Consider the following 25,679-nt stretch of genomic DNA (forward strand, 5'->3'; position numbering starts at 1 on the left):
CTAGTGCTGAGTCCTCATGTTGTGTGCATGAGTTACAGATGTAGCATCCTTCATCCATGTCCTCTATATCGGGGGTCGCCAGCCTTTTGGACCTCAGGGACCACCAAACTCATAATTTTAGATCCCAGGGACCACAAACCAGTTCTGTCAGCGTAGCCTAATTTATGGGTGTGGCTTGGTGGTCATGTGACTGTCTGGGCATGGCTTTTATGTAAATATTATAAATATGTATATAAATATTGAATTTTTTTTTAAAAAAGAGCAATTTTTACCCAAAATTGGGCAAAGCAGGCAGGCAGATTGAGCTGCTCACAGAATCACAGATTCATTCAGAAATCTATCTGCCATTGGCTAGCTCAGTCTGTCACATAAAATTTGCTTGCAAGCAAACTCACAAAATTTACTCACAACACACCATGCATGTAAATATTGAATATTTTATTTAAAAAAAAGAACAACTTTTATTCAAAATCAGGCAAAGCAGGCAGATTGAGTTGCTCACAGAATCATTCAGTGATCTACCATGTTTCTCCAACAATACGACCTCCCCCAATAGGAAGACCCAGCATGTTTTCTAGACATAAAATCAAATTAAGCCCCTCCCCCCAAATTTAGGCCTATTTCAAAACATGCAAAATGGGGCAATGGCGGGGGGACTTGCCGTTAGGAGCACCCCATGGGCAGCAATTCCTCACCACCAGCTACTCCTAATGGGTGATCATGGTAGAGCACGGAGAACTCCCTACTCCTGTCAAGCACCTTTGTCGCAGACTCAAGACCTTCAGCGCCTGCCGCTGTTGATTTCCCTTCTGCCCATGCTGCTGCCACGTTTGGAGCTGCCACCTCTGCATTTGGAGCTGCCACTGCGTTTGGAGCTGCCACTTCCACGTTTGGAGCGCTGCCGCTGTTTGGAGCACTGCTGCTGTTTGGAGCTGCCACTTCCACATTTGGAGCTGCTGCTGCGTTTGGAGCTGCCGCTTCCGCATTTGGAACCCCACCGCTGTTTGGAGCACTGCCGCTGTTTGGAGTGCCGCCGCCACTCCAAACATGGCAGCAGCTCCAAACGCAGAAGTGGCAGCTCCAAACACGATGGTGGTGCTCCAAATGGCGGTAGTACTCCAAATGGCAGCAGCACTCCAAGCACGGAAGCAGCAGCTCCAAACATGGCAGCGGAATGGGCAGAAGGCAAAGCAACAGCGGCGGGTGCCAAAGGTCTTGGGTCTGCAGCAAAGGTGTTTGGTGGGAGTAGGGAGCTCTCTGCGCTTCGCCATGATCACCCATTAGGAATGGCTGGTGGCGAGGCTGCCCACAGAGTGCTCTAGATGAGGATGCAAGGGGGCGAATTAAGTCACCCCAAAAAGATGGCTTAGCCGTTTTTTCGGGGCTCAAAAAACTATAAGACCCGGACTTATTTTATGAGAAACATGGTATCTACCTGCCATCAGCTAGCCCAGTCTCTCAAATTTGCTTGCCGTGAGTCTGCACTGAATTTGCTTGCAAGCAAACCTTCAGTTCTAAAGGAGGTTCAGCTGTGCTGAGCCCAATATCTAAAGACTAGCTAGAGAGCAAGAAATCCAACCATTTCCTGCTTCCTAGCTAATATAATTCTCCCAGCACAGCAGAACAGATGATGGTTGGAAAAAGGAAAAAAAGCAATTTAACAGGCAAGTTTGCCGGGTAAGGAATGAGTGAGCGGGGAGGATTCCCATGGGCCATGTGGGCAGCGCAGCCTTGTATTTCTGTGCAGCCTGATTTAATTGCTTTGCAGGGGTGCTCTGGGGATGAGATTTCTCCGCAGCCCACCAAAATTTTCTCGCAGCCCACTGGTTGGCAACCACTGCTCTATATCATAAGTACCATCATCCAGAAGATCTTATGATTAGTGGAATTTCATCTCAAGTTGGTCCCGTCTCTGCTTTTCCAGAAGGCCAGAGGTATGGGGATGAATCTCACCTCTGATGGAACAATATTCAGGAAGACAGGGGCCACAGCAGAAAAGATTCTCTTTTTTTTGGACCCTCCGAGCCAAAATTCTTTGCCTGACAAGATTGGAACTACACACTTTCTGATGGAATTATTTAATCCCAATGGATAAAAGCAATTCTTCAGCTACCTGGATCCATGCCATATAGCACTATATTCCTGAACAGATTTAACCCAAATGTACAGATGGTATGAATATCAATTTGGCACCACTGAAGAACAGGAAGGGGGAGAGGGAACAGAACATAAAGGGAAAAAAACAATACATGAGAAAAAGACTATAAGGCAAGAAGAAAGTGAGGCTGAAAAAATAGAATGAGTAGAGGAGAAAGAACAAAAGCAAAGAAACAGAGAGAATTAAGACAATTAGGACAACCTGACCTATATATGTGAGAAGATGGAAGAAGAATTAAAGATGTTATCAGTTAATATAAATGGACTGAATTCACCAAAGAAAAGGAAAAAAAACCATCACAAAACTACAAAAACTAAAGCTTAATTTAATTTGTTTACAAGAAGTTCATATCAAAAAAACAACATAGTAAGCTTTTAGAATACTCCAAAATTACAAAAGCATATTTTTCATTAGCACAACAAAAGAAAGGGATGGTGGTTACATATATAGGTGAAACCCGAAAAATTAGAATATCATGCAAAAGTTCATTTATTTCAGTAATGCAACTTAAAGGGTGAAACTAATATATGAGATAGACTCATTACATGCAAAGCAAGATAGTTCAAGCCATGATGTGTCATAATTGAGATGATTATGGCTTACAGCTCATGAAAACCCCAAATCCACAATCTCAGAAAATTAGAATATTGTGAAAAGGTTCAATATTCTAGGCTCAAAGTGTCCCACTCTAATCAGCTAATTAAGCCATAACACCTGCAAAGGGTTCCTGAGCCTTTAAATGGTCTCTCAGTCAGGTTCGGTAGGAATCACAATCATGGGAAAGACTGCTGACCTGACAGTTGTGCAGAAAACCATCATTGACACTCTCCATAAGCAGGGAAAGCCTCCAAAGGTAATTGCAAATGATGTTGGATGTTCCCAAAGTGCTGTATCAAAGCACATTAATAGAAAGTTATGTGGAAGGGAAAAGCGTGGAAGAAAAAGGTGCACGAGCATCAGGGATGACCGCAGCCTGGAGAGAATTGTCAGGAAAAGGCCATTCAAAAGTGTTGGGGACTTTCACAAGGAGTGGACTGAGGCTGGAGTCAGTGCATCAAGAGCCACCACACACAGACGGATCCTGGACATGGGCTTCAAATGTCATATTCCTCTTGTCAATTCACTCCTGAACAACAAATAACATCACGTGTCTTACCTGGGCTAAAGAAAAACAGAACTGGTCTGTTGCTCAGTGATCCAAAGTCCTCTTTTCTGATGAGAGCAACTTTTGCATCTCATTTGGAAACCAAGGACCCAGAGCCTGGAGGAAGAATGGAGAGGCACACACTGCAAGATGCTTGAAGTCCAGTGTGAAGTTTCCACAGTCTGTGTTGATTTGGGAGGTCATGTCATCTGCTGGTGTTGGTCCACTTCATTAAGTCCAGGGTCAACCCAGCTGTCTACCAGGAGATTTTGGAGCACTTCATGCTTCCTTCCACAGACGAGCTTTATGGGGATGCTGACTTCATTTTTCAGCAAGACTTGGCACCTGCCCACACTGCCAAAAGCACCAAAACCTGGTTCAGTGAACATGGGATTACTGTGCTTGATTGGCCAGCAAACTTGCCTGACCTGAACCCCACAGAGAATCTATGGGGCATTGCCAAGAGAAAGATGAGAGACGAGACCGAACAATGTAGAAGAGCTGAAGGCCACTATTGAAGCATCCTGGTCTTCCATAACACCTCAGCAGTTCACAGGCTGATAGCTTCCATGCCACGCCACATTGAGGCAGTAATTGCTGCAAAAGGTGCCCAAACCAAGTACTGAGTACATATGCATGCTTATACTTTTCAGAGATCCAATATTGTTCTATGTACAATCCTTGTTTTATTGATTGCATGTAATATTCTAATTTTCTGAGATTGTGGATTTGGGGTTTTCATGAGCTGTAAGCCATCATCATCACAATTATGACAAATCACAGCTTGAACTATCTTCCTTTGCATGTAATGAATCTATCTCATATATTAGTTTCACCCTTTAAGTTGCATTACTCAAATAAATGAACTTTTGCATGATATTCTATTTTTTCAAGTTTCACATGTATAAAGGAAACAATAAATGTTAAGCAAATCTATACAGATGAAGAAGGAAGAATATTGATGGTGGAGGTAATAATAAATCAAGAACAAATGTTGTTCATAGCAATATAAGCACTGAATAACAAACAAGAAGAATTTTACAAAAAAAATTCATATGAAAATAACTGAAATCTCTTTATTTTCTGGTCCTTTCTCTTAATTCCCTTTTCCCCAATTCTTATTCCCTTCCTTTTCTCATTCCAGTTATTAAACTTTTCTGTCTCCAGCTTTTTATTTTTCCTTTGCACTTCTTTTTTCTGCTTTTCCTTTCTCTCTTTAACTATTTTCCGAACTATTCTCCCTTTTATCATCCCATCAGACCACAATTTTTAATTCTAATTCCTTTTCCCCCCTGCTTGAATAATTGTTGTTCGTTTTGTTCTTCTAACTTGGCTTCTTCTTTATAGAACTCCCCCCCCCCTCTGGTTTATTGTGTTCTTGTGTATGCTGAGTCACCATTTCTAATTTCTGTAATACATAATTACACATTTCAAGTTTAATTTTTATCATGTCCCTTGTATCTTGCATATCCGATCTTATGTCTTGTAAGTCCAGTCTTATATCAACAAGTAGCTCCTCCATTCTCAGCTTCTCCTTTTTTCTTTTTTCTTTCCTCTTCCTTAATAGTTGAAATCCTCTTCTTTGATAGATATATTCAATTCAGAGTCCAGTATCTTATTTCATCCAATATCTTTTGAGTTTATTTTCAACAATTCATACTCTTGAACCTTTATTCCAAATCTTCTCATTGGCCTCCCAACTGTTTCCCAAATAACCGGGTGGTTCTATGACAATAATATGAAAATAATTTTATTTTCTTTCAAGTTCCAAGACCCAAAGTCTCAAAAGGACCAGATGCTTGTTTTAAAACATATCAAAGTTTTCCTGTACCATAAGGTGGCGCTCTTGAGTCTTTTTCTTTGTAACTTTCTTGTTAAATATGATGTTTTTATTAAGTTCACTAATTTCAATCATTAGCTATTCTTTTCAACACACTCACTTCCAGCATTTAGTTATGCCCTTTAAGTGCCCACAATTCAATATCTGTCCAGTTTAATTTTTAAACCTTTGTTGTGTTAATGTATTTTCCTTTAAATTTCTCCTTCAGATTAGTCCACTAAAATAATCAAATACAAATTTAAAAACCATTTTCTTTCTCACTTTCTCTGGTTGCCACTTCCACACACTTTCCTCCCAAATAGCCCTTTAATTTGATACCAGGGTACTTCAAAAGTGATGTCCTTTGCCTGATTCACACTCTGCCCACTACTTCTCTCTCCAGCACAAAACTTAATTTCCCGGAATATTCTTTTTCTTCGTGGTGGCCATTTTAAGACCACCGCTGCAGCTTGCCTTCGGGAGGGATTTTCCTGTCAGGGAGGGGAGTGGCACTCCCCTCAACCCTCCAGGCAATTTCCTCCTTCTTCACCACCCCACCAGGGTGGTTCCGGTCCCGGTTGGGACGCTCCAGCAAGAGAGCTCAGGCGAAACCCTGCATGATCGCGGATTCTGCACGACACTGATGAGGACCAAACCGGAAATCCCAGGTGTGTTACTTGGAATCCTGACATCCATTTTGCAAGGGGAAAAGAGAGTTATGGGAACCCCAAATCATGAGGAAAACTACATCTTCATTCCCCAATTAAGTATATCCCTAGAGGCCCCTTCCCCTAGAGAGAAAGTAGACTTGCAACCACTGGTGGCTCCCAGCCAGCTGTATCTCACCAGCATTTTCACAGGAGCCATGCCAGCATTCTGTACATTAACCTATCTGAGTTACTTTGATTCAATAAATGTTGTCCTATACTTTCATATTTTGCCCTGTTGAAGGTTACAAGCAAACATAATTTTTTTACTAATGTCCAATATAAACTTATTTATATAAAGTTATTTCCCCATAAGTAATTTTAGAGCTCATCATTAGGCCCAATTAACTGTGAAATAAAAATGATCATTTAAGGGTATTTGGGTAGAAATAGTAAGCCATCATATCCTCTTGATGCAATCTGCCTCCGTTCCAAGCCACCATGGACTCAGGCTGCATTCATTCTTAGTTATTCTGATTTTTAAGCAGAGATTTCAGGTTTTTTCCAATTCTAATAGGTGGTCACAATTAATAGAAAAAGCTACTCATTGGAAATGCTATTAGATTCAAGATGTTTAATTTAAAAACAATGTGAGATTGACTGAGCATTATATTATTATGATTATACTTGAAAAATGATTTCCAAGTTATTATTTCTATTATTAAATTTAGAAGATGCCTATGACAAAGCTTCATCATTGCATACTTATGTGTTCATTGGCTCAAAAAGCTTCATTATACCTATTCCAGAATATAAATCTTCTCAGAATAGAAAATTTGGAAATAAGCAAACACTTACTGTTTGGACAAAAATATTTCTTTTCCATACTTTGCCTTAGTTCCTAGGTCCAACCTATTTCTGTCTGCAGTGAGAGTTGTTATCCTGGTTTCAGCAAGCAGGTGAAAGAAGGACAGATGTTTTGCTGCTATGATTGCACCCCATGCCCAGAAGGGAGAGTTTCTATGAAAGTATTCCTATGCTCCCATCTTAACAATCTTTACTACATCTTGAGTAATTCAAAGTAGTAGGAGGCTCTGATATTTTGAGAAAGCACCTTTCAGAGCTGGTAATTGGTAGCTCTGGACAGTGCAGTCTTCAAGCATAGTGACAATGATAAGTGGCATCATGTGTAAAGAGCAGGAACATCCAAGCTGATCGCCTTGTAGCAAGGTTCCATGCAGAAAATCCAACCAAGCCTTTTTTTGGGGGGGGGGGGTTCATGAACAGAAGCTTCCATATCTGCAATCAATTTGTTTGTGTGTGTTGTTGTACAGGTCACCTTCAAGAAACGAGGGGAGCCAGTGTCAACTCATAAAACATTTTGTATGCACGTGTTATAGTTGTCAACAGAAAGAAGGGGGAGTTTCAAAGAGCAGGCAGCAGAGTGGAATCGAAAGTGCATTTCATTCATATTTTCTTCAGGACGGATTAGATGATTGAAGCTTCTGCCACGCAAAAAATCTAATTGGAGAACATGATTGATGACTCTTGACTATAGATGTGTTTCGTTGGATGATACACTCAGAAGGTGGGGGAAGCGGGATCAAGGGTGACAGTGAATTACATGTCTCAGAGTTGGCTACGCCCGGGCTAGTGCTGGAATGTCAACTTCAAATAAATCCTTTTTAGTTTTGGGAGTGTGGATCAAGGCTCATGATTTAATTGGAGTAACTGCAGGAATCCTGACACATAGTTTATTAATTAAAAAATAAACACTGTTTCCTGATTATTTTTCAATACAAAACAAAAATGTTTTCTATTGAATTTAACCATTTGGGAAATTATGAAATAATTGCAAAAGTGCACATATTTTAATATGTTTAATTCAGCAGTAATGGTATCTTCAGGGAGGGAGGAAGATTGATATTTTTCTATGATAGCACATTCCTTAGCTATCATAGAACAGTAATTAATAAACAAAATTGGAATTAAACTAGTAAATAAAATTCCACTACATTAAGATAAAAGCTGAATGGGGTTCTGAGGGGAAACTCAGATGCTGAGGGTTCTGTAACCTAATGTCAGGAAAAGTGGATAAATATTATGTGTGTATTAAATGTTTATTTGCTCAGAACCACCTTTTTCTGAGTAAATCTACTCAAGTAATAATATATTTTAAACAAATTCAAGATGGAACACATTACATGTAATTAAAAGTAGTTTACACCAAAATTCACGATTACTTTCTATATATTTTTTTCTACCATGGCAACATTATGGACTTACTGCTAGGATTAGGAATATGAGACATATTGTTGTGGTAAGTCACCTTTCTCCAGAGACAGTTCTAATCAGTGTTGATGGGATGGAGAAGTTCTGTCTGACACCTCTGTTTACACAGAGTTCAACATTCTCATCCCTTCTGTTTAATATCCTCATGCAACAGCTATGGCTTTACACAGAGTTCAACATTCTCATCCCTTCTGTTTAATACGCCCATGAAATGGATCATCCATCGGCATGGGATCAGATGTAATTATTATCTTGATGAAATTAGTTTTTATATCTCAAGCCTGGGCTGACCAAGTGATATTTATGAGATCTTGTCCCAGTGCCTGAAAGCCATTGAGATTGAGTTAGGTAAGATCTGGCTAAAATGCAACCATGGCAAGATTCACAGCATTTCTGGCTCTTTCAGTACCATGGATTTTCCAGGTGCATATCCAGGTTCATAGGTCTCTGGAGCAGTGGTGAGATTCAAAAAATGTTACTACTCCACCAGCAAGCTAGTTGCTAATTGACTCAAGTCCTCAAGTGACACATTTTGAGGGTGGCCATAAGCCTGGCTACCTTATGAACTCCATTCCAAGGATCTTTTCAAAATAATGCATATAAGTTGTCAGATAATGTAAAATCAACTCCAGAAATGTGAATATCTGTTCTAAGGTTGAGAATTAAAAGGGTTGTCCCCCAATTTGTCCTTAATTCTATGCTCCTGCTCATCATCTCATCCTGTGTTTAGATCTTACTTTCTTATTGAATAGTCCAAAAACAATTCATTTTGTGTTAAGGCTGAACCTCCATTAGTGCATCAAGTTAATACATCCTTTTTTTAAAAAAAAAAAAATCACTGTTAGAAAAGGGAGAACTGAAATAAGATTCACTCAATTCTCATCTCTTTGGACAATGCTTTTTCCCCCAAGTCTTGAGAACCAAGGGTATTGCATTTGAAGATACATTAGTATCTTCTGCCAAAATGTAGAAATGAACTTGCAGTACATATTTTACTATGCAGATACATGTAAATATTTAGGCACTATTAGTCAGATTGAATGTTTCAAAAGTTAAACTGAACAGAAACTGATCAAATACTTTTGCTTAATGATTAGAGGAAAGGTCACTTTATATGTGACAAAGCCCTGTTAATTTTCAATTGTCCTATAGAGAAATTGCAACTATGGATTGCTGATTATCTTGGTCTATAATTATATAAAGGCAAGTAATTTTCCTGCTTCTCCAAAGCTCTATTGAATTTCAGTGAACAGTATCAAGATTATAAACAAAGACAAGGATGTTCTTAATATAATCCACACAGTTTAGAGTTTAAAAAGAATGATTATGAAGGTGTACTTGTATGTTGCTCTTACTATGATTAATTGGATTTTTCAGTCCCCTGAGAAATACAGATTTGACTGATATAAGCGTGTGAACATTGCAGGTGAAAATAGATGGATCTATGTATTGAAAGAGGTTTTGTATTTGCACTGAGGATGTTAATTTTAGTGATTTTGCTGGTGGGGTTTTTTCCAAATATGGTAGGCAAAGCTCACATTGTAAAATGCAGTGTCCATGATCTTCACCCTCCACTTCATAAATATCATAAGCAAGGAGATCTTATCATTGGTGGTGTTCCTACTCTTTCTGGTTTGGTCCCAGTGTCAATAGACTTCAGAAAACAACCTCCTGTGGCATTGTCTGAAGAAATTCTGTAAGGATTTAAATTTTCGGATATATGTATTTGGTTTTCTTATGTCCTTGGAGGAATCCATTTTAGAGATTCATATAAAGACTAGGGCTGAAAAACATTCCATGCAAGATATGTCCCTAAAAGATATATTCATCAAATTTGGCTATTTTGACTCAGGCTGCAGATAATGTTTTTAGTATTAAAGTAATATTGAAGAGCAGGGGAGGAAATGAAACACTAAAGGGAACGTATTTTAGGACATTTGTGTAACTTGTAACTGAATATTCTTCAGTTTGTTCCTTTCCATACTTCATTCTTTTACATCACAGACTCCCATTTTGTCTGTTCCACTCAACTTGTGACTCATTTTTGATTGCATTGAACAATTCATATTATCAGCTATTTCTACTATAAATAATATTGCACAATCATTATTTTCTCTTCAGTCTCATAAGAGTGTTCCCTATGAACATAGCTCTTAAGTAGTGTACTGTCATGCTTAAATATAATCTATTGACATCCTCCATGAAATTTATAAAATTAAATCTACTTAATTTTCTGGGCATTTTAAAATTTCTTAAAAGAATAAGAGAGTTAGAAGGGACCTGGAAGTCTTCTAATCCACCCCTGATCAGGTAACTCTATGTCATTTCAGACAAATATTAGCCAAGCTCTTCTTGAAATGTCCAGTTTTGGAGGCAAGTCTTCTGGTGATAATTTTGAGCTTATTGATGCCAGATAGCAAAGTTGATAATAGTTGTTTTTTTAACTGCCTATTTCTCCATTTAGAGCTTCCTGGCTATTCATGTTTTTCTTACCTAAAGACACCTTGAAATGAAAAGTTTGTTCATATCTTCCCTTGAGATTGAATGAAATTATAGGAAATCAAGAATAAGGCAGACGCCCAGGAGATAATAAGAAAGATGTGCTGCACATACATAACCCTTAGCCCCACTGTATCTAAAGCAGAAATAAGAGCTTCACACTCTTATTGAAGAACAAAACATTTCTCAGCAACTGAATCAGCATTTTAAAAAAACAAAACCACATAATCTGTGAGAAAGAAATTGTCTTTAGTGGATTTAATGAATTAATAAATTTGTTTTGGTTTTATATGGAATCACTACAAATATCTATTACTTATGGGAACTGATCGTGAGACTAAGGTTTTACCTAAAGATCACTTATTTTGACCATACATGTGCATAACATGCCCTCTTTTGATTTTAAGGAGATGGTGGCTACAATTCTAATATTGTTACTTTCCTCAATGCCTCAGAAAAGATGTTGTAATAATTACATGTTGTAATAATATCCAAATTACACTGACAATCATAGAAACAAGCAATGCAAACAATTGAATATATATGGTAAGCATAAGATTTTTCTGTAAATGCTAGTCATCTTTCTGATATCAAATGCAACTCCTGTTATAGCCTGATACCTAAGAATTACCAGCACATCCTGGCCTTGGTATTTGCGGTAAAGGAGATCAATGAAAACCCACAGATTTTATCCAATTTCACCTTGGGCTTCCATATCTATGACAGCTATGACAATGCCCAGAGGACTTATCAGACTACCATGCTCCTTCTATCATCAGAAGAGAGGTTGATTCCCAACTATACATGTGACAACCAGCACAATCTGATAGCAGTTATTGGGGGTATTGATTCCACTGTTTCTTGTCATATAGCAACTATTTTGGATATCTATAAAATTCCACAGGTAGGATAGTTATGCATGAGAAAGTTGGGGTTGTAACATTTTTTCATACCACTGTTTTTATAACATAACATGTATATTTTCAAGTTTTCTCATTTTATTTGTAATATATCAGAAGCAACGATGCACAATTAATTCTTAATTGATGTCAAAGTACATGGCATCAACAGAATCATAAAGAATACATTTGAGGTATTTTTTTAAACCTTCTGCTTTAAGTCTAACATTCCATTCTAACCTATCCAAGGCATAACAAGGTTCATTTAAATATTTTAAAGTCTTTATCCAATGGAATTTATAACCATCTGATTTTTTTAGTTGGTAAAAATTCTACATATCATCCTGTATTCTCTAGAGCTTGCTTTAAGAAAGTCTACAGGTTATAATTCTTACTCGGTGTTACCTATATACTTTCTTCTGGGACTTATGCTATATTTTTAGATCAAAATTCTACTTCTTTCCATGAACCACTTTCTGAATACCACTCCATATTCAGAAAGATCCTTTTCAATCCATTTTATTTCTTGATAGAGTACCAGCTGAGCCAAGAGCTTGGCTCCACATGTGGCATGGCTTTGCTGCCAGTTGATAAAGGTTTCCTTTGGTTCCTATTAGAAAGCTCTCCTTCTGTATAACTTTGCAACACCAAGACCAATAGTTTCCATGATCGTACATGTCAACTATAATAATAGGATACTGCATTTAAGTCATTCAATTGCAACAATTAATTTTTTGCCAAATTATTTCTGGCTCTGTTCATAAACTTCATATGTTCTATTTAGTATCTACCTCAAAACCCTGTCTGTGAAAAGAATTCATTTTCCCACACTGGATATTCAAGAGAATTAAGGCATTTAAATTTAAAATCATATTCTAGATGAAAATTGTATCAGCAACTTTTTCTTCTCTACCAAATAATTGGGTGAAGCTCATTTATATACCACTTTTTCAGAAACAGGAAATTGTAATCTAGGTTGTCCCGAAGGCATTTTTTCAAGAGGCAACTGGACTTCCTTGTTTTTCTTTGAAGATGCTTCGCTTCTCATCCAATAATTCCACTGGAAGTTAAAAGACAATATCCTGATATTTAGTAGGAAAAATTTATTAATAACATAAATGTCCATCTCATCTTGTGTACATTAATTTTAGGAAGAGTAGTGCAGAATTTCTGACATGATTGATTAGGATACATAGACAATGTTTCCTTTACCAGTTGTTATCTCTCCTTAGCTCACTTATGGTTCTACTCCAGTCATGAATGACAAAACTCCAGGCCTTTTCTTTTACCAGACCATTCCTCAAGAATCTCTCCAATATCCAGGAATTCTCTCTTTGATGCTGCACTTCAAGTGGTTTTGGGTTGGAGTCATTGCTATTGATAATGTTAATGGAGAAAGATTTTTGCAAGCAATCTCACTGATTTTTTCCCAGAGTGATATCTGCTTGGCCTTCATAGAAAGAGTATTTATTTATTTCCTTCATATCAGTTACATGCTACAACAGGGAACAAAAATATATTATAAATTGATGGGCAGCAGAGCTAATGTAGTACTAATTCATGGAGAATCATATTCTATGGCACTTTATGGTTGGCTTCCATATTTTTATGAATCACAGATGGAAAGGGTTAAAGGTAAAGTATGGATAGCAACAACTCAGCTAGAGTTTTTATCACTTGCTTTGCAAAGAAATTGGGAAGCAGAAGTGTTCCACGGGGCATTATCATTCAAAATTCACTCCAATGATATATCAGGATTCAGGTGGTTTCTTGAAAGCATAAGTCCTTACAACTCAAAAGATGGTTTCATTGGTGACTTTTGGCAACAAGTTTTCACTTGTGCACTCCCGAACCTGATGGAAGAAGATGTTGTGAGTATTTGCACTGGGAAAGAAAAGTTGGAGAGTCTTCCTGGGGCATTTTTTGAAATGGCTATGACTACCCCCAGCTATAGCATCTACAATGCTGTTCAAGCAGTGGCCCATGCTATCCATGACATGACTTTTTCTAAGATCAAATGCAGAACAAAGAGGGATGCTCAAGGACAGAAGCTGCAAACTCAAGAACACTGGCAGGTAATGTTCCAAAAATCTTCACAGAACAGTGAACTATAATTTGTATCCTACAAAACATGTGCATATCACAACTTTTTCATTACCTGACATTTCTTTACCTTCTTCTCTCTACCAATTAAATGAATCTGTATTTCATTTGTTTCCTGGTGTCCTTTGGATATCTGTGACCTTCATTTACACAAAAAGTGGGGTTAATATCACTTATGCTTATATTAATTTTTACAGAGCACTAGATGATTAAAATAAACAAAATCAAACTATAATAAAGAGAAAAGAGAAAAGAATAAAGCAAAGTAGCATGGAATTTAAAAGATCAGATGATATTTAAAATTTATGTTGTTGTGCCATAGTTTGTAAGGCACTTCTGCTCTTTTTGGCTCCAGGTAGTATGTTATACTATGATAAAGGTTGGACTATTGGTTACAGTATGCAGAGCTTCTTCTATTCTGTCATTATGTTCTTGGTGACCATGGATATTCCCATCTCATTGCACTCATGTCAGAAGCACCAAGGCACTTCCTGTTTGAAAGGATTAGCCAACAACATAATTGTTGCCCAGGAATCACCCAATTGTTCCTGTCAGGAGCTTGAGCTAATGACAAAAGCCCAGCCTGCCCCATGGCAGCACTCGAGTCCCAAACACAGGCTTCCTAACCTCCAACCCAGTGTCCTAACCACATGCTCCTATTTTTTCCATGAAAAAATCATAGAACCACATATATTGACCGTGGTATCATTTCCAAAGCACAGCACTATACAATGAGTGACTAATAGGAATGGACAGTCAATCTGGATTTGGAGGATCAAAAGGGGTTCAGACATGCACAGTATCTATGGCAAACATTAAAAAATACTGCTGTCTTTTGTTGTATGGTAGATAGCAGTTTCTTATTCATTTAATCAAGCAATCAATTTCTGTGGTCACCCATCTCGTTCAATAGTTCTGAGCAGTTTACAGTTATATTTATTACAAAATATATTAGAATTAAAAATATGAGAAACCATTTTAATATTTTATTTTAAAACCAATAAAAACAGTAAAACCAATAAAAACACTAAACATCCACATTAAATATACCTTAAAGGTAGTTGGCCAATTAGCTGTGTGTCCAGGAACTGGGGTCTTTGACACATTCAATGCCCCAGGCTCAGGAGTATAGCCAAGGCTCATAGTTATATGAGCCCAAGAAAAGATGTTACTTTAAGATGCTTCTGACTAGGAAAATTACTAGAAGGAACAGAATTGATTGTTGTAATTTGAGTTGGTTCCCCTCTTGCTATATTTGAATAATTTATTCCAATATGCTTCTCCCTCCCTAACGGCATCAAATGCTATTATTTTGCTCCAGCCATCAGTTAAATTGTAAAGATTCATTTTTTCTCTTAAATGTCATGTTTCTGTTTCTAATGTAGCTCCACCACTTTCTGAGATATGCCTCATTTAACAATACTGCTCAAGATAGGATCACCTTCAATCAGAAAGGAGAGCTGGTGACTGGATTTGATATCTTCAACTGGATTATTTTTTCCAACCTCTCTTTACAGAGAGTGAAAGTTGGGAGCGTAGATCCCCTGGCACCTCCAGATCAAATGTTCACCATTAATGATGATGCCATTACCTGGCACAGCTGGTTTAACCAGGTAGGAAACAACAGCAGATGGGTACAGTGATTAGCACTGAACTCTAGAATGAATTCCATTGGAGAATTGTACATTTTATATGTGTGTGTGTGTGTGTGTGTGTGTCTGTGTGTGTGTCTGTGTGTGTGTGTATGAATGTATGTATATATGTATATATGTTTTCTTAAGTTTTCGCCGGTACTTACATGAATGGTATTCAGCTTTGTTCGGGTATTTTCCCATGTCATTATAGTTGTGCTTTTAAAGTTGTAGCAATGTTTCGGCAGAATCTCATCTGCCATCATCAGGCTTCTTTATTGTGTTCGTCTGTGAGTCAGACTTTTACAGTTGTTTCAGTTTTAAATTTGGGGCTAGCCTACTGCTGTGCCAGAATGATTTTTTCTTCATCCTGATTGGTTGGGAGTCTTGGTCTGTGTTTATTGGTCTTGGAGTTTGCTGTGTTCTGCTTGATTGGTGTTTCTAATATCTTCTGTCTGTTTTGTGGTTCTTTTGGGTGTCTTGATTGGCTGGCAACATTGTGTTCCTGTATTGGAGGCTTTTAGTGCAGCTTGGCTCCAAGTAAATGGACAGCTATCATTTGTTAAGAAGCTAGGTTTCATCTGGGTGCCTGGTTGGGGTGTGTTTGAGCTGGAGGTATCAGGGGGGATCTGTTTGTGCCCAGGTGTTTGCCTGGCTAGTGGTGTGGAGATTTTTTTGTTTGTGAGTGCAGGATTTCAAGAGTTTCTTTTATCGGGACTTGAGTGAATAGTGAAACCACGTCGAAACTTACAAGCAGATCTTCTTGTTCCACATGTAGATCTTTGATCATTTCCAAGAAGTGGTATTTTCCCACATCATCATAGTTGTGCTTTTAAAGTTGTAGCAACGTTTCGGCAGAATCTCATCTGCCATCATCAGGTTTCTGTATTGTGTATTGTTTCAGCCCCATGCTGAAACAGCAGCTTCACATGTACAAAACTCATACCACTTCTTGGAAATGTCCTGATAAACGAAACCAACCAGCTTACCAACCAGCTAAACACCTCATGGAACTAACAGAACACTGTTTAACCAACACATATTTCATATACAAAGGACAAAGATACAAGCAAATTGAAGGAGCCCCTATGGAATCACCACTGTCACCTGTCATTGCAAACCAGTTCATGGAAGAATTCGAATCCAGAGCCCTGGCTAATGCCACCCACAAACCCAAACTATGGTTAAGATACATCAATGACACATTTGTGATTTGGCCCCATGGAAAAGAAAACGTAAACAATTTCCTAACACACCTAAACAGCACACACCCCAAAATCAAGTTCACCATGGAAATGGAAACAAAAAAACAACTACCATACCTAGATGTACTAATCTACAAAAAAACAGATGGCACACTAGGACACACCGTATACCAGAAGAAAACACACACCAACCGCTACCTCAACACCCAATCCCACCACCACCCAGCACAGATAAACTCCGTGGCCAAAACACTAATTGCTAGAACCAAACGCCTGGCAGACAACACACACATAAAGACTGAACTATGCACTCTGACTAAAGTACTGACAGCCAAAGGCTTCCACAAAAGCAAAATCACTGGCTTGATCCACAAAAACACAGTGAGACATAATGGAGACCTAGAAGATGAACAGACCTATGGAACAGCTGTCCTGCCCTACATAAGAGGTACTACAGACAAAATAAGTAAGATACTACACAGGCATCACATCAAGACAGCCTTCAAAACAGACAGAAAAATAGCAGCCATCCTTAGAAACCCCAAAGATAAAATCGACCTGGAAAACCAAGGCATATATGAAGTCCCCTGTGCCCAGCCGCATACATTGGACAGACCAATAGAAGAATAAGTACCCGCCTGGATGAACACAAAAATGCAGTAAAAAAGCTGGAACACACTTCCTCACTAGTCCAACACATGAAAGCCACAGGTCATAACATCAACTTCAATGGCACCAAAACCTTAGCCACTATAGAAAACCCCAGCCACGGAATTATCAGAGAAGCCATAGAGATTGAAAAAAGACCTGAAAGCATGAATAGAAGAGATGATTCCACCAGACTGTCAATTATTTGGAAGCCTGCACTCACAAACAAAAAAATCTCCACACTACTAGCCAGACATACACCTGGGCACAAACAGATCCCCCCTGATACCTCCAGCTCAAACACACCCCAACCAGGCACCCAGATGAAACCTAGCTTCCTAATAAATGATGGCCGTCCATTTACTCAGAGCCAAGCTGCACTAAAAGCCTCCAATATAGGAACACAATGTTGTCAGCCAATCAAGACACACACAAAAAGCCACAAAACAAACAGAAGATATTAGAAACACCAATCAAGCAGAACACAGCAAACTCCAAGACCAATAAACACAGACCAGGACTCCCAACCAATCAGGATAAAGAAAAAACCATTCTGGCACAGCAGTAGGCTAGCCCCAAATTTAAAACTGAAACAACTGTAAAAGTCTGACTCACAGACGAACACAATAAAGAAGCCTGATGATGGCAGATGAGATTCTGCTGAAACGTTGCTACAACTTTAAAAGCACAACTATAATGACGTGGGAAAATACCTGAACAAAGCTGAATACCATTCATATGTATATATGTACATATGTATATATTTACATATGTATATCCAAAGAAGAACAAACTGCACTACGTAACCTGAAAGAAGACACCAGCATAATAATCCTACCAGCAGACAAGGGCAACGTGACAGTGGTTATGAACACATCGGACTACCAAACCAAGTTAACCAACTTACTCCAAGACCCCACATACAAACCCCTAAAGACAGACCCCACCACCTACCTAGAAAAAACTACCAAATCCAAAATAAAAGCCTCCCCCATCAGTGAAGAAATCCAGCAAAGAATCATACCCAGAGAGAAATCATCCAGATGCCCTAAGCTTTATGGTCTCCCCAAGATACACAAAGAAGGAACCCCACTCAGACCTATAGTCAGCTCCATAGGCTCACCTCTACAAAACCTGGCCAAATTTCTCGCCAAACAACTACAACCCTATGCAGAATCCATCAACTCACATGTAAGAAACTCATTCCAGTTCATTGAGATCATAAAGAAACAAAACTTACAACCCAGCGACCTACTAGTAAGCTTCGACGTCATATCCCTCTTCACCCAAGTGCCAATAAAAGAAGCCTTGACAGCCATCCAAAACAAATACAACCCCCAAGCACATCCTAGATCTGACCAACCACTGCCTATCCAATACATACTTCACCTACAATGGACAAAAGTACAAACAAATAGAAGGAGCACCCATGGGATCACCCTCTCACCTGTCATCGCAAACCTCTACATGGAACACTTTGAAACACAAGCTCTAGAAAAATACGACCACAAACCCAAACTCTGGCTCAGATACGTAGATGACACCTTCATAATCTGGTCACACGGGAAAGAAAAACTGAACAACTTCCTCACACACCTCAACAGCCTACACCCCAAAATACAATTCACCATGGAAACAGAAGCCAACAATCAACTTCCCTTCCTAGATGTCTTGGTATACAAAAGATCCAATGGCTTCCTAGGACACACCATCTACCAGAAGAAAACACATACAAACCGCTATCTACATGCACTCTCACACCACCACCCAGCACAGATCAATTCCAGAGTCGAGACACTCATCTCCAGAACAAAATGCTTAGCCGATGAACAACACCAAAAACCGAACTACACACTCTCACCAATGTACTAACAGCCAATGGATTCCAAAGAAAGAAGATTACCCACCTAATCCAAAAAGAAACCCCAACCAAAATCCAAGACAGAGAACAAGAAAACGGCAAAGCCCTCCTCCCATGTATAAAAGGCACTACAGACAAAATCAGCAAGATCCTCCAAAAACACAACATTAAAACAGCATTCTGCACAAACAGAAAATATCCACCATCCTAAGAAACCCCAAAGACAAAATCAATTAGAAAACCAAGGAGTATACGAAATCCCCTGCACTGCCTGCCCCACCACATACATTGGACAAACTAACAGAAGAATAAGTGCACGCATTGAAGAACATAAGAACTCAATCAAAAAGAAGAAACGACCTCTTCCCTGGTCCAACACCTCAAAACCACAGGACATGAGATTGACTTTAAAAATACCAGAACCATCGCCAAAACCGAACATTTCAACAGCAGAATAATCAGAGAAGCCATAGAGATAGAAAGTCGCCCACACAGCATGAACAAACGAGATGACACCTCCCGCCTTCCAGCCATTTGGAAACCCGCCTCATGAACAGACGAGTACCTAACATGAAGAATGACACCAGACCCACACCCATGAGAGCCACACAAGATGCCACCACCACACTTCCATGTAGACTCACACCCACTCAGAAGATGAGACACGACCACGGACAAGAAGCCGCACTGCAGCTGCATCACTACCCACTTCAAACCCCTCCGAGCCATACATGAAGCAAACCGACACCCACTATGAAGATGCAGCACGACCACGAACTCAAGCCAAACAGCAAGATCACAGCTCACCAACTCAAATCCCCCAGCAACTAAGACTAACCTGAGCACAACCAAGCCCCCACCTGAACAGAACACGCCTCCAGCCAATCAGAACACGACCAACCCCCAACCAATCAGAACACAGCCAAACCCCTACCAATGAGAACACACCCCACCCAATTAGAACACAGCCAAGCCCCCACCCAATCAAGTCACACCCCACTAGCAGTTAAAAGGAAGAAGCAGCTGCAATCTCACATCACTCTGAGAAGCCCAGAGCCGAAGACAGAAGCCTGAAGATGATGAATGAGACTTCATCGAAATGTTGCCTAGATACTTCGAATCTTACGTGGGAGAAAACCCGAACAACCAAAGATCCATATGTACATTTGTATATATACTGTACATATGTACGGTATGTTTGCATTGCATATATATAGATGGATACAAATACAGATAACCTTCAATTTACGATCACACCTGAACCCAAATTTATGTTGCTGAGTTTTTTCCCATTTTACAACCTTTCTTGCCACAATTATTAAGTGAACCACTGCAGTTATTAAGTTAGTAATATGGTTGTTAAGCTTCCACATTGACTTTTCTTGTCAGAAAGTTGCAAAAGGTGATCACATGACCCAACTATAACCCTCACTAATATGAAACAGTTGCTGGGTATTTGAATTTTGATCACATGACTATGGGGATGTCATAAGTGTGAAAAATGGTCATGTCACTTTTTTCAGTGGTGTTGTAACTTTGAATAGTCACTAAATGAACAGTTGTAAGTAGAGGGCTACCTGTACAGGTATGAGTACAGGTAAAGAAATGGGACAGCACAGAGGTTTCTACCCTGGTAATTTTGCCAGCAAATTTATTCAGTAAGGAAATGTAATTAGGAATTTAAAATAGAAAGCTGGAAAGATAGGAAAGAGAAGAAAGGGAGGGAGGGAGGGAGGGGGGGAGGGAGGAAAGGAAGGAAGGAAGGAAGGAAGGAAGGAAGGAAGGAAGGAAGGAAGGAAGGAAAGAAAGAAAGAAAGAAAGAAAGAAAGAAAGAAAGAAAGAAAGAAAGAAAGAAAGAAAGAAAGAAAGAAAGAAAGAAAGAAAGAAAGAAAAGAGGAAAGGAAGGGAGGGAGGGAGGGAGGAAAGAAAAAAGGAAGGAGAGAGAGAGAGAGGAGGGGGAAAATCAAGTAAGCAAGAATTAATGCTGTTTAGAGAACTTTTGGACCAAAAATATTCATAACAAGCCAAAATGATGTCAAAAGGACAATGCATGACATCATCACACAAATGGCATAATTATGTAATAATGTCGTCATCTGCCCCTCATCCTCTTACTGTTCTGCAGATAAACATGCTTTAATGAAGAGCAAAAAGATGCTTTAAAACCAAAGAACTAAGTATCATTTTAAGCTTAAAATGAGGCAGTGGATGAAGTTATATGTCAGGTTAAAATACATTCAAACTTATTGTCTAGCAAAATAATTTCCTCTCCATAAGTTAAGGAAATCAATCATGAGTTTTCTTAGCAATGATAATATCTTAAGAATCAAGTTACTTCAAATTACTTTCCATTATGTCCAACCTTCTGCTGTCAAGCAACTCCCAAATAGAGATCTCTTAATTCAACCTACCTAACCCATATATTATTGAAACATGTTTTACCAATTTAAACACATACAGAAAAGGCCAGGAACTAAGCTTTTCTGTCCTATTTTCAGTATGAACGTCCTTCTCTTTTATTTTAGACTCGGCCTTTATCACTATGTAGTGAGCACTGCCATCCTGGCTCTAGCAAAAAAGTAAGGGAAGGGGAGCCATTTTGCTGTTATGACTGTGTCCTGTGTCCCAAAGGGAAGATTTCAGACAAAGAAGGTAAGAAATATTAGTTTGCAGATAGGAGATAGATGACTTCATTTTGAGAACCAAGTCTGATTGCATGAAATGGTCAGATCTGCTCCAAGCTTACCTTGGATTTTATAGATAATCCTCAATTTATCACAAGGCAGGAAGCAAGCGTTCAAAGTTATGGAGGACCATCCTCAGGGTACTTACAATCCAGTTACAAAATTATGAAGGACCTCCCTGGAGTATTTATTACTCATTTCTGAAGTTCTACAAGCCAACTTCCATGCTCCCCCATGGTCACATGACCACATTTGAGGTGTTCAGCAGCTGTCCAACATTTATGGCTGTTTGTGATATCCCACAGTCACACAACCATGTTTTACAATTTTATTTTATTTTATTGCTGAAAACTGGAATTTGCTTCTGATTTTCCAAAAAAATACCCTCATAGTGAATCATTGGTTTCCTCAACAACTGGGATGTTCACTTAGTGACCATCACAAAAAGAGTAATCTGGTCATGTGATGATCCATTTTATAATCATCACAACTTATTACCATGATGGGCAATCTCCATTAAGATAGTTACTTGAGGACTAGCTATATGTTTAGATAATGGTCATGTGCCAACAAGTCAATGTTAGAACATAGAAAAATAAAATTGGGAAGTCTTCTAGTCCAACCCCTCACTCAGGCAGGGGACCTTATACCATTTCAGGCAAGTAACTGTCCGGTCTCTTCTTAAAAACCTCCAGTGATAGAGCACTTATGGCAAAGCATTCCATTAATTAGTTGTTCTCACTGTTAGGAAATTTATCCTCCATTCTTGGTTGCTTCACTCCTTAATTAGTTTCCATCCATTGTTTTTTGTCTTGCCTTCTAGTGCTTTGGAAAATAGGTTGATTCTCTCATCTTTGTGGTAGCCACTCAAGTATTTGAACGTTGTTATTCTGTGTCAACCCTTAGCAATCTCATAGGTACATTTTCTCCAAGATGATTTTCTGTCCATGCAGTTTTCTTGGAGTGGTTTACCATTTTCTTCTCCAGTGAAGTATGTAATGATCAGTTTGCCACCTCCAGCATTTTCCTTCATTGCAGTTGCCCAATGTAGGTCCCTGCATTTTTGGTTGGGCAGCTGGATGATCTTCACAATTTGGGTGAGCCTGCTGGGAGTTTAAACTCTTGGCACACAATCCCAGCTTTCCTCACTCATCCCTTCCAGAAACATCTGCCTGCTCCTTCCTTGCCATGATAAGACAGCACAGCAGAACTTCATGGAGAGATTTGGGATATGATTCATTTTTAAAAGTGTTGCTCTATTATGGAAAAAAATCCAAGATGCTGTCATATTTATATTTTCAGCCCAAATGAATGAAGCTTGCAAGGTATGCTAGAGCTTTTTAAGGACACAAAGCCCGCTGTCACAGAATTGCTTTCTGCCTATGCTTTTCTGTTTTCTTAAAAAGAGTAGTAACTTTTTCAAATAGTTCAAATGAAATATCCAGTGAAATTTATACTGCTACCAAAGGAATTTGCAGAGAAAAAATTCTGCAAAAGAATGTCTAAACGTCCCTTTCTTAAATATATTAGCAGACTGATGAAAATATGATAGAAAAATAAAGAATGAGTGGTGTGGGTGGGGTGTAATGTGGTGTGGTATATATTCTATACTCAACAAAGTAACTAGGCTAATCCAATATGAAAGGAAGTACGTCAAGACTTAATGGGGTGAATAAATTCAGCTTTCTGAGAGAAACACAGATAATCCTCAACTTACAATAATTCATTTAGTGACCGTTCAAAGTTACAATGGCACTGAAAAAAGTGGCTCATGACTTTTCACAATTTTTCACCGTTACAACCTTTGTGTTCTGACCCAGGCTTCGTCAAACTGAATAAAACACAAAGTGAATTTAAAAGTAAAACCTTTTTAATGCAATGCTGGGAATTACTTGCATTCCCAGCCAAAACTCATTATACACAGTTCCTCCAGATAAGAGCATACTTTTCAGTGCTGTCGAATGCTGCCAAGAAACAGAAGTCCAATTAAGGCTAACAAACCAACCCAAAACTTAGAAAAAACTGGCCAGAGTACAGAGCTTCACAAAGGACTTGGAGATTACTGAACTGCTTTGCTTCCTGAAAAGCTCTTTGTCATTGAGGACTGACTTTTATTCCTTATGCAAGGGGCAATCACCTCCCAGCCTTACTCCCAAATCGCCCCTTCTGCTTCAGCTACTCTCGCCTTCTAACAGCTCTGCACACATGCGCGCTAGGACCAGGGTCCTCTGCTTCGCTGCTTCCAGACTCCGAAAGCTCCAAAGGCAGCACCCTTCTCTCAGATGGTCCTGGCCCCATCCCTGCATTGTATGCAGGACCCTCATCCAAGTCCTCGCCAGACTCCCTGACTGGTCCCCTTTCTTCCTCACTGTCCAATACCTCTGCCGTCTGCACCAGTTGCTGGCAAACCACAACAGTTTGCAGCATCCCCATGGTTATGTGATCAAAATTCAGATGCTTGGCAATTGGTTTATATTTATGATGGTTGCAGTGTTCTGAAGTCACGCAATCCCCTTTTGCAAGCAAAGTCAATGGGAATGAAGATTCACTTAACAACTATGGCAAGGAAGGTTGTAAAACAAAGCAAAACTCACTTACCAAATGTTTCATTTAGCAACATAATTTTAGGCTCAGTTGTGATCATAGCTGGAGGAAAGCCTGTAATTAGGGCAGAGAATTATGACAAGTGCAGAACTTAAATGCTGTCTTTTCTCTCTTTTTTTCAGATATGAATGAGTGTAAGAAATGTTCAGACAAAGAGTACGCAAATAAGAATCAAGATTTCTGTTACCCTAAGATTATAACTTTTCTGTCTTACAAAGAACCTTTGGGAATCACTTTTACTTTCCTGGCTTTTTTCTTTTTTTCATTGACAGCTCTGGTGCTTGGCATATTTATGACACATCACCACACTCCAATTGTCAGAGCCAACAACCAGAGTCTCACCTACACTCTCCTCATCTCCCTCCTGTTCTGCTTCCTTTGCACATTGCTATTCATTGGCAAACCAGGAAAAGTGGTCTGTCTTCTCCAACAAACAGCACTGGGCATCAACTTTTCAGTGGCTGTTTCTTGTGTGCTGGCCAAAACCATCACAGTGATTCTGGCTTTCACGGCCACCAAACCAGGATCCAGGATGAGGAAGTGGGTGGGGAAAAGACTAGCCAGCTCTATTGTTCTTTCCTGCTTCCTTATTCAAGCAAGCATCTGTGTTGGATGGTTGACAATTTCTCCCCCATTTCCAGGCATGGATATGTATTCGATGACTGAAGAAATTGTACTGCAGTGCAGTGCAGGTTCTATGGTTATGTTTTACTCTGTGTTGGGCTATCTGGGTTTCCTGGCCATTATCAGTTTTGCTGTGGCTTTCCTTGCCAGAAAATTACCAGATACTTTTAATGAAGCCAAGTTTATCACTTTCAGTATGTTGGTCTTTTGTAGTGTTTGGCTCTCTTTTGTTCCAACCTACCTGAGTTCCAAGGGAAAATATACAGTTGCTGTGGAGATCTTTTCTATCTTAGCTTCTGGTGCTGGACTCTTAGGATGTATTTTTTTTCCAAAATGTTATATCATTGTGTTAAGGCCTAAATTGAACAAAGTTCAAATAATGAGGAAAAAATGTTGAAGGATTTAATACCCTTCTTTTTAGTCTTGAACTGTCTCAGTGGTTTTTTAAAATATCCTCAAGCAGACACTTCTAGGACTTTCAATATCTCCTCTAGTTGAAAACTGAATAAAGATTTGCCAAAAGAAAACAGAGAAAGGAATTTTCTCCTTGCTTATTTTCAGAAACTCTTAATAAATCTCATATGCTATTGTTCTTTTAATTTGGGCATTGAATTCTTCTAGCTGGATTACTGTTGACAAAGAAAGACCAATTGTTGAGAACATGTGCGCGATAGCACACTCATTTAAAGACAGACAACAGCAATATACTTTTTTTGACCAGAAAAAACTTGGATGTAACAAGTTCATTGTATGCTACTCACTGTCTACAGTATAAATGATCTATTGAACTATTAAATTAAGGTCATGACATTTCTTTCAAACAGGATCTGCCTGAAATCTTTGTATCACAAAACCTCTGTA

The 25,679-nt window shown here is 39.0% G+C and overlaps 3 protein-coding genes across 3 annotated transcripts in view; all 3 read left to right on the forward strand.

The window, feature by feature from the left end:
- LOC113443667 (serine protease 27-like) overlaps window positions 1-25,679 on the forward strand; it is a 67,739-nt gene that overhangs the window by 7,207 nt on the left and 34,853 nt on the right. The gene's annotated exons all lie outside the window — the stretch shown is intronic.
- Window positions 8,433-25,215, forward strand: LOC113443717 (vomeronasal type-2 receptor 26-like). The gene is made up of 4 exons (XM_087917238.1): window positions 8,433-8,518; window positions 11,172-11,463; window positions 21,432-21,558; window positions 24,317-25,215. The coding sequence occupies exons 1-4, from the start codon at window positions 8,433-8,435 to the stop codon at window positions 25,213-25,215; spliced, it is 1,404 nt and encodes a 467-aa protein (XP_087773364.1).
- On the forward strand, window positions 12,715-15,204 carry LOC148124240 (vomeronasal type-2 receptor 26-like). Its single transcript, XM_087916105.1, has 2 exons — window positions 12,715-13,533; window positions 14,947-15,204. The coding sequence occupies exons 1-2, from the start codon at window positions 12,715-12,717 to the stop codon at window positions 15,202-15,204; spliced, it is 1,077 nt and encodes a 358-aa protein (XP_087772231.1).

This window comes from Pseudonaja textilis, chromosome Z (genome assembly GCF_049901715.1).
Source record: "Pseudonaja textilis isolate UNSWEBS1 chromosome Z, rPseTex1.2, whole genome shotgun sequence".
Lineage (NCBI taxonomy): Eukaryota > Metazoa > Chordata > Lepidosauria > Squamata > Elapidae > Pseudonaja > Pseudonaja textilis.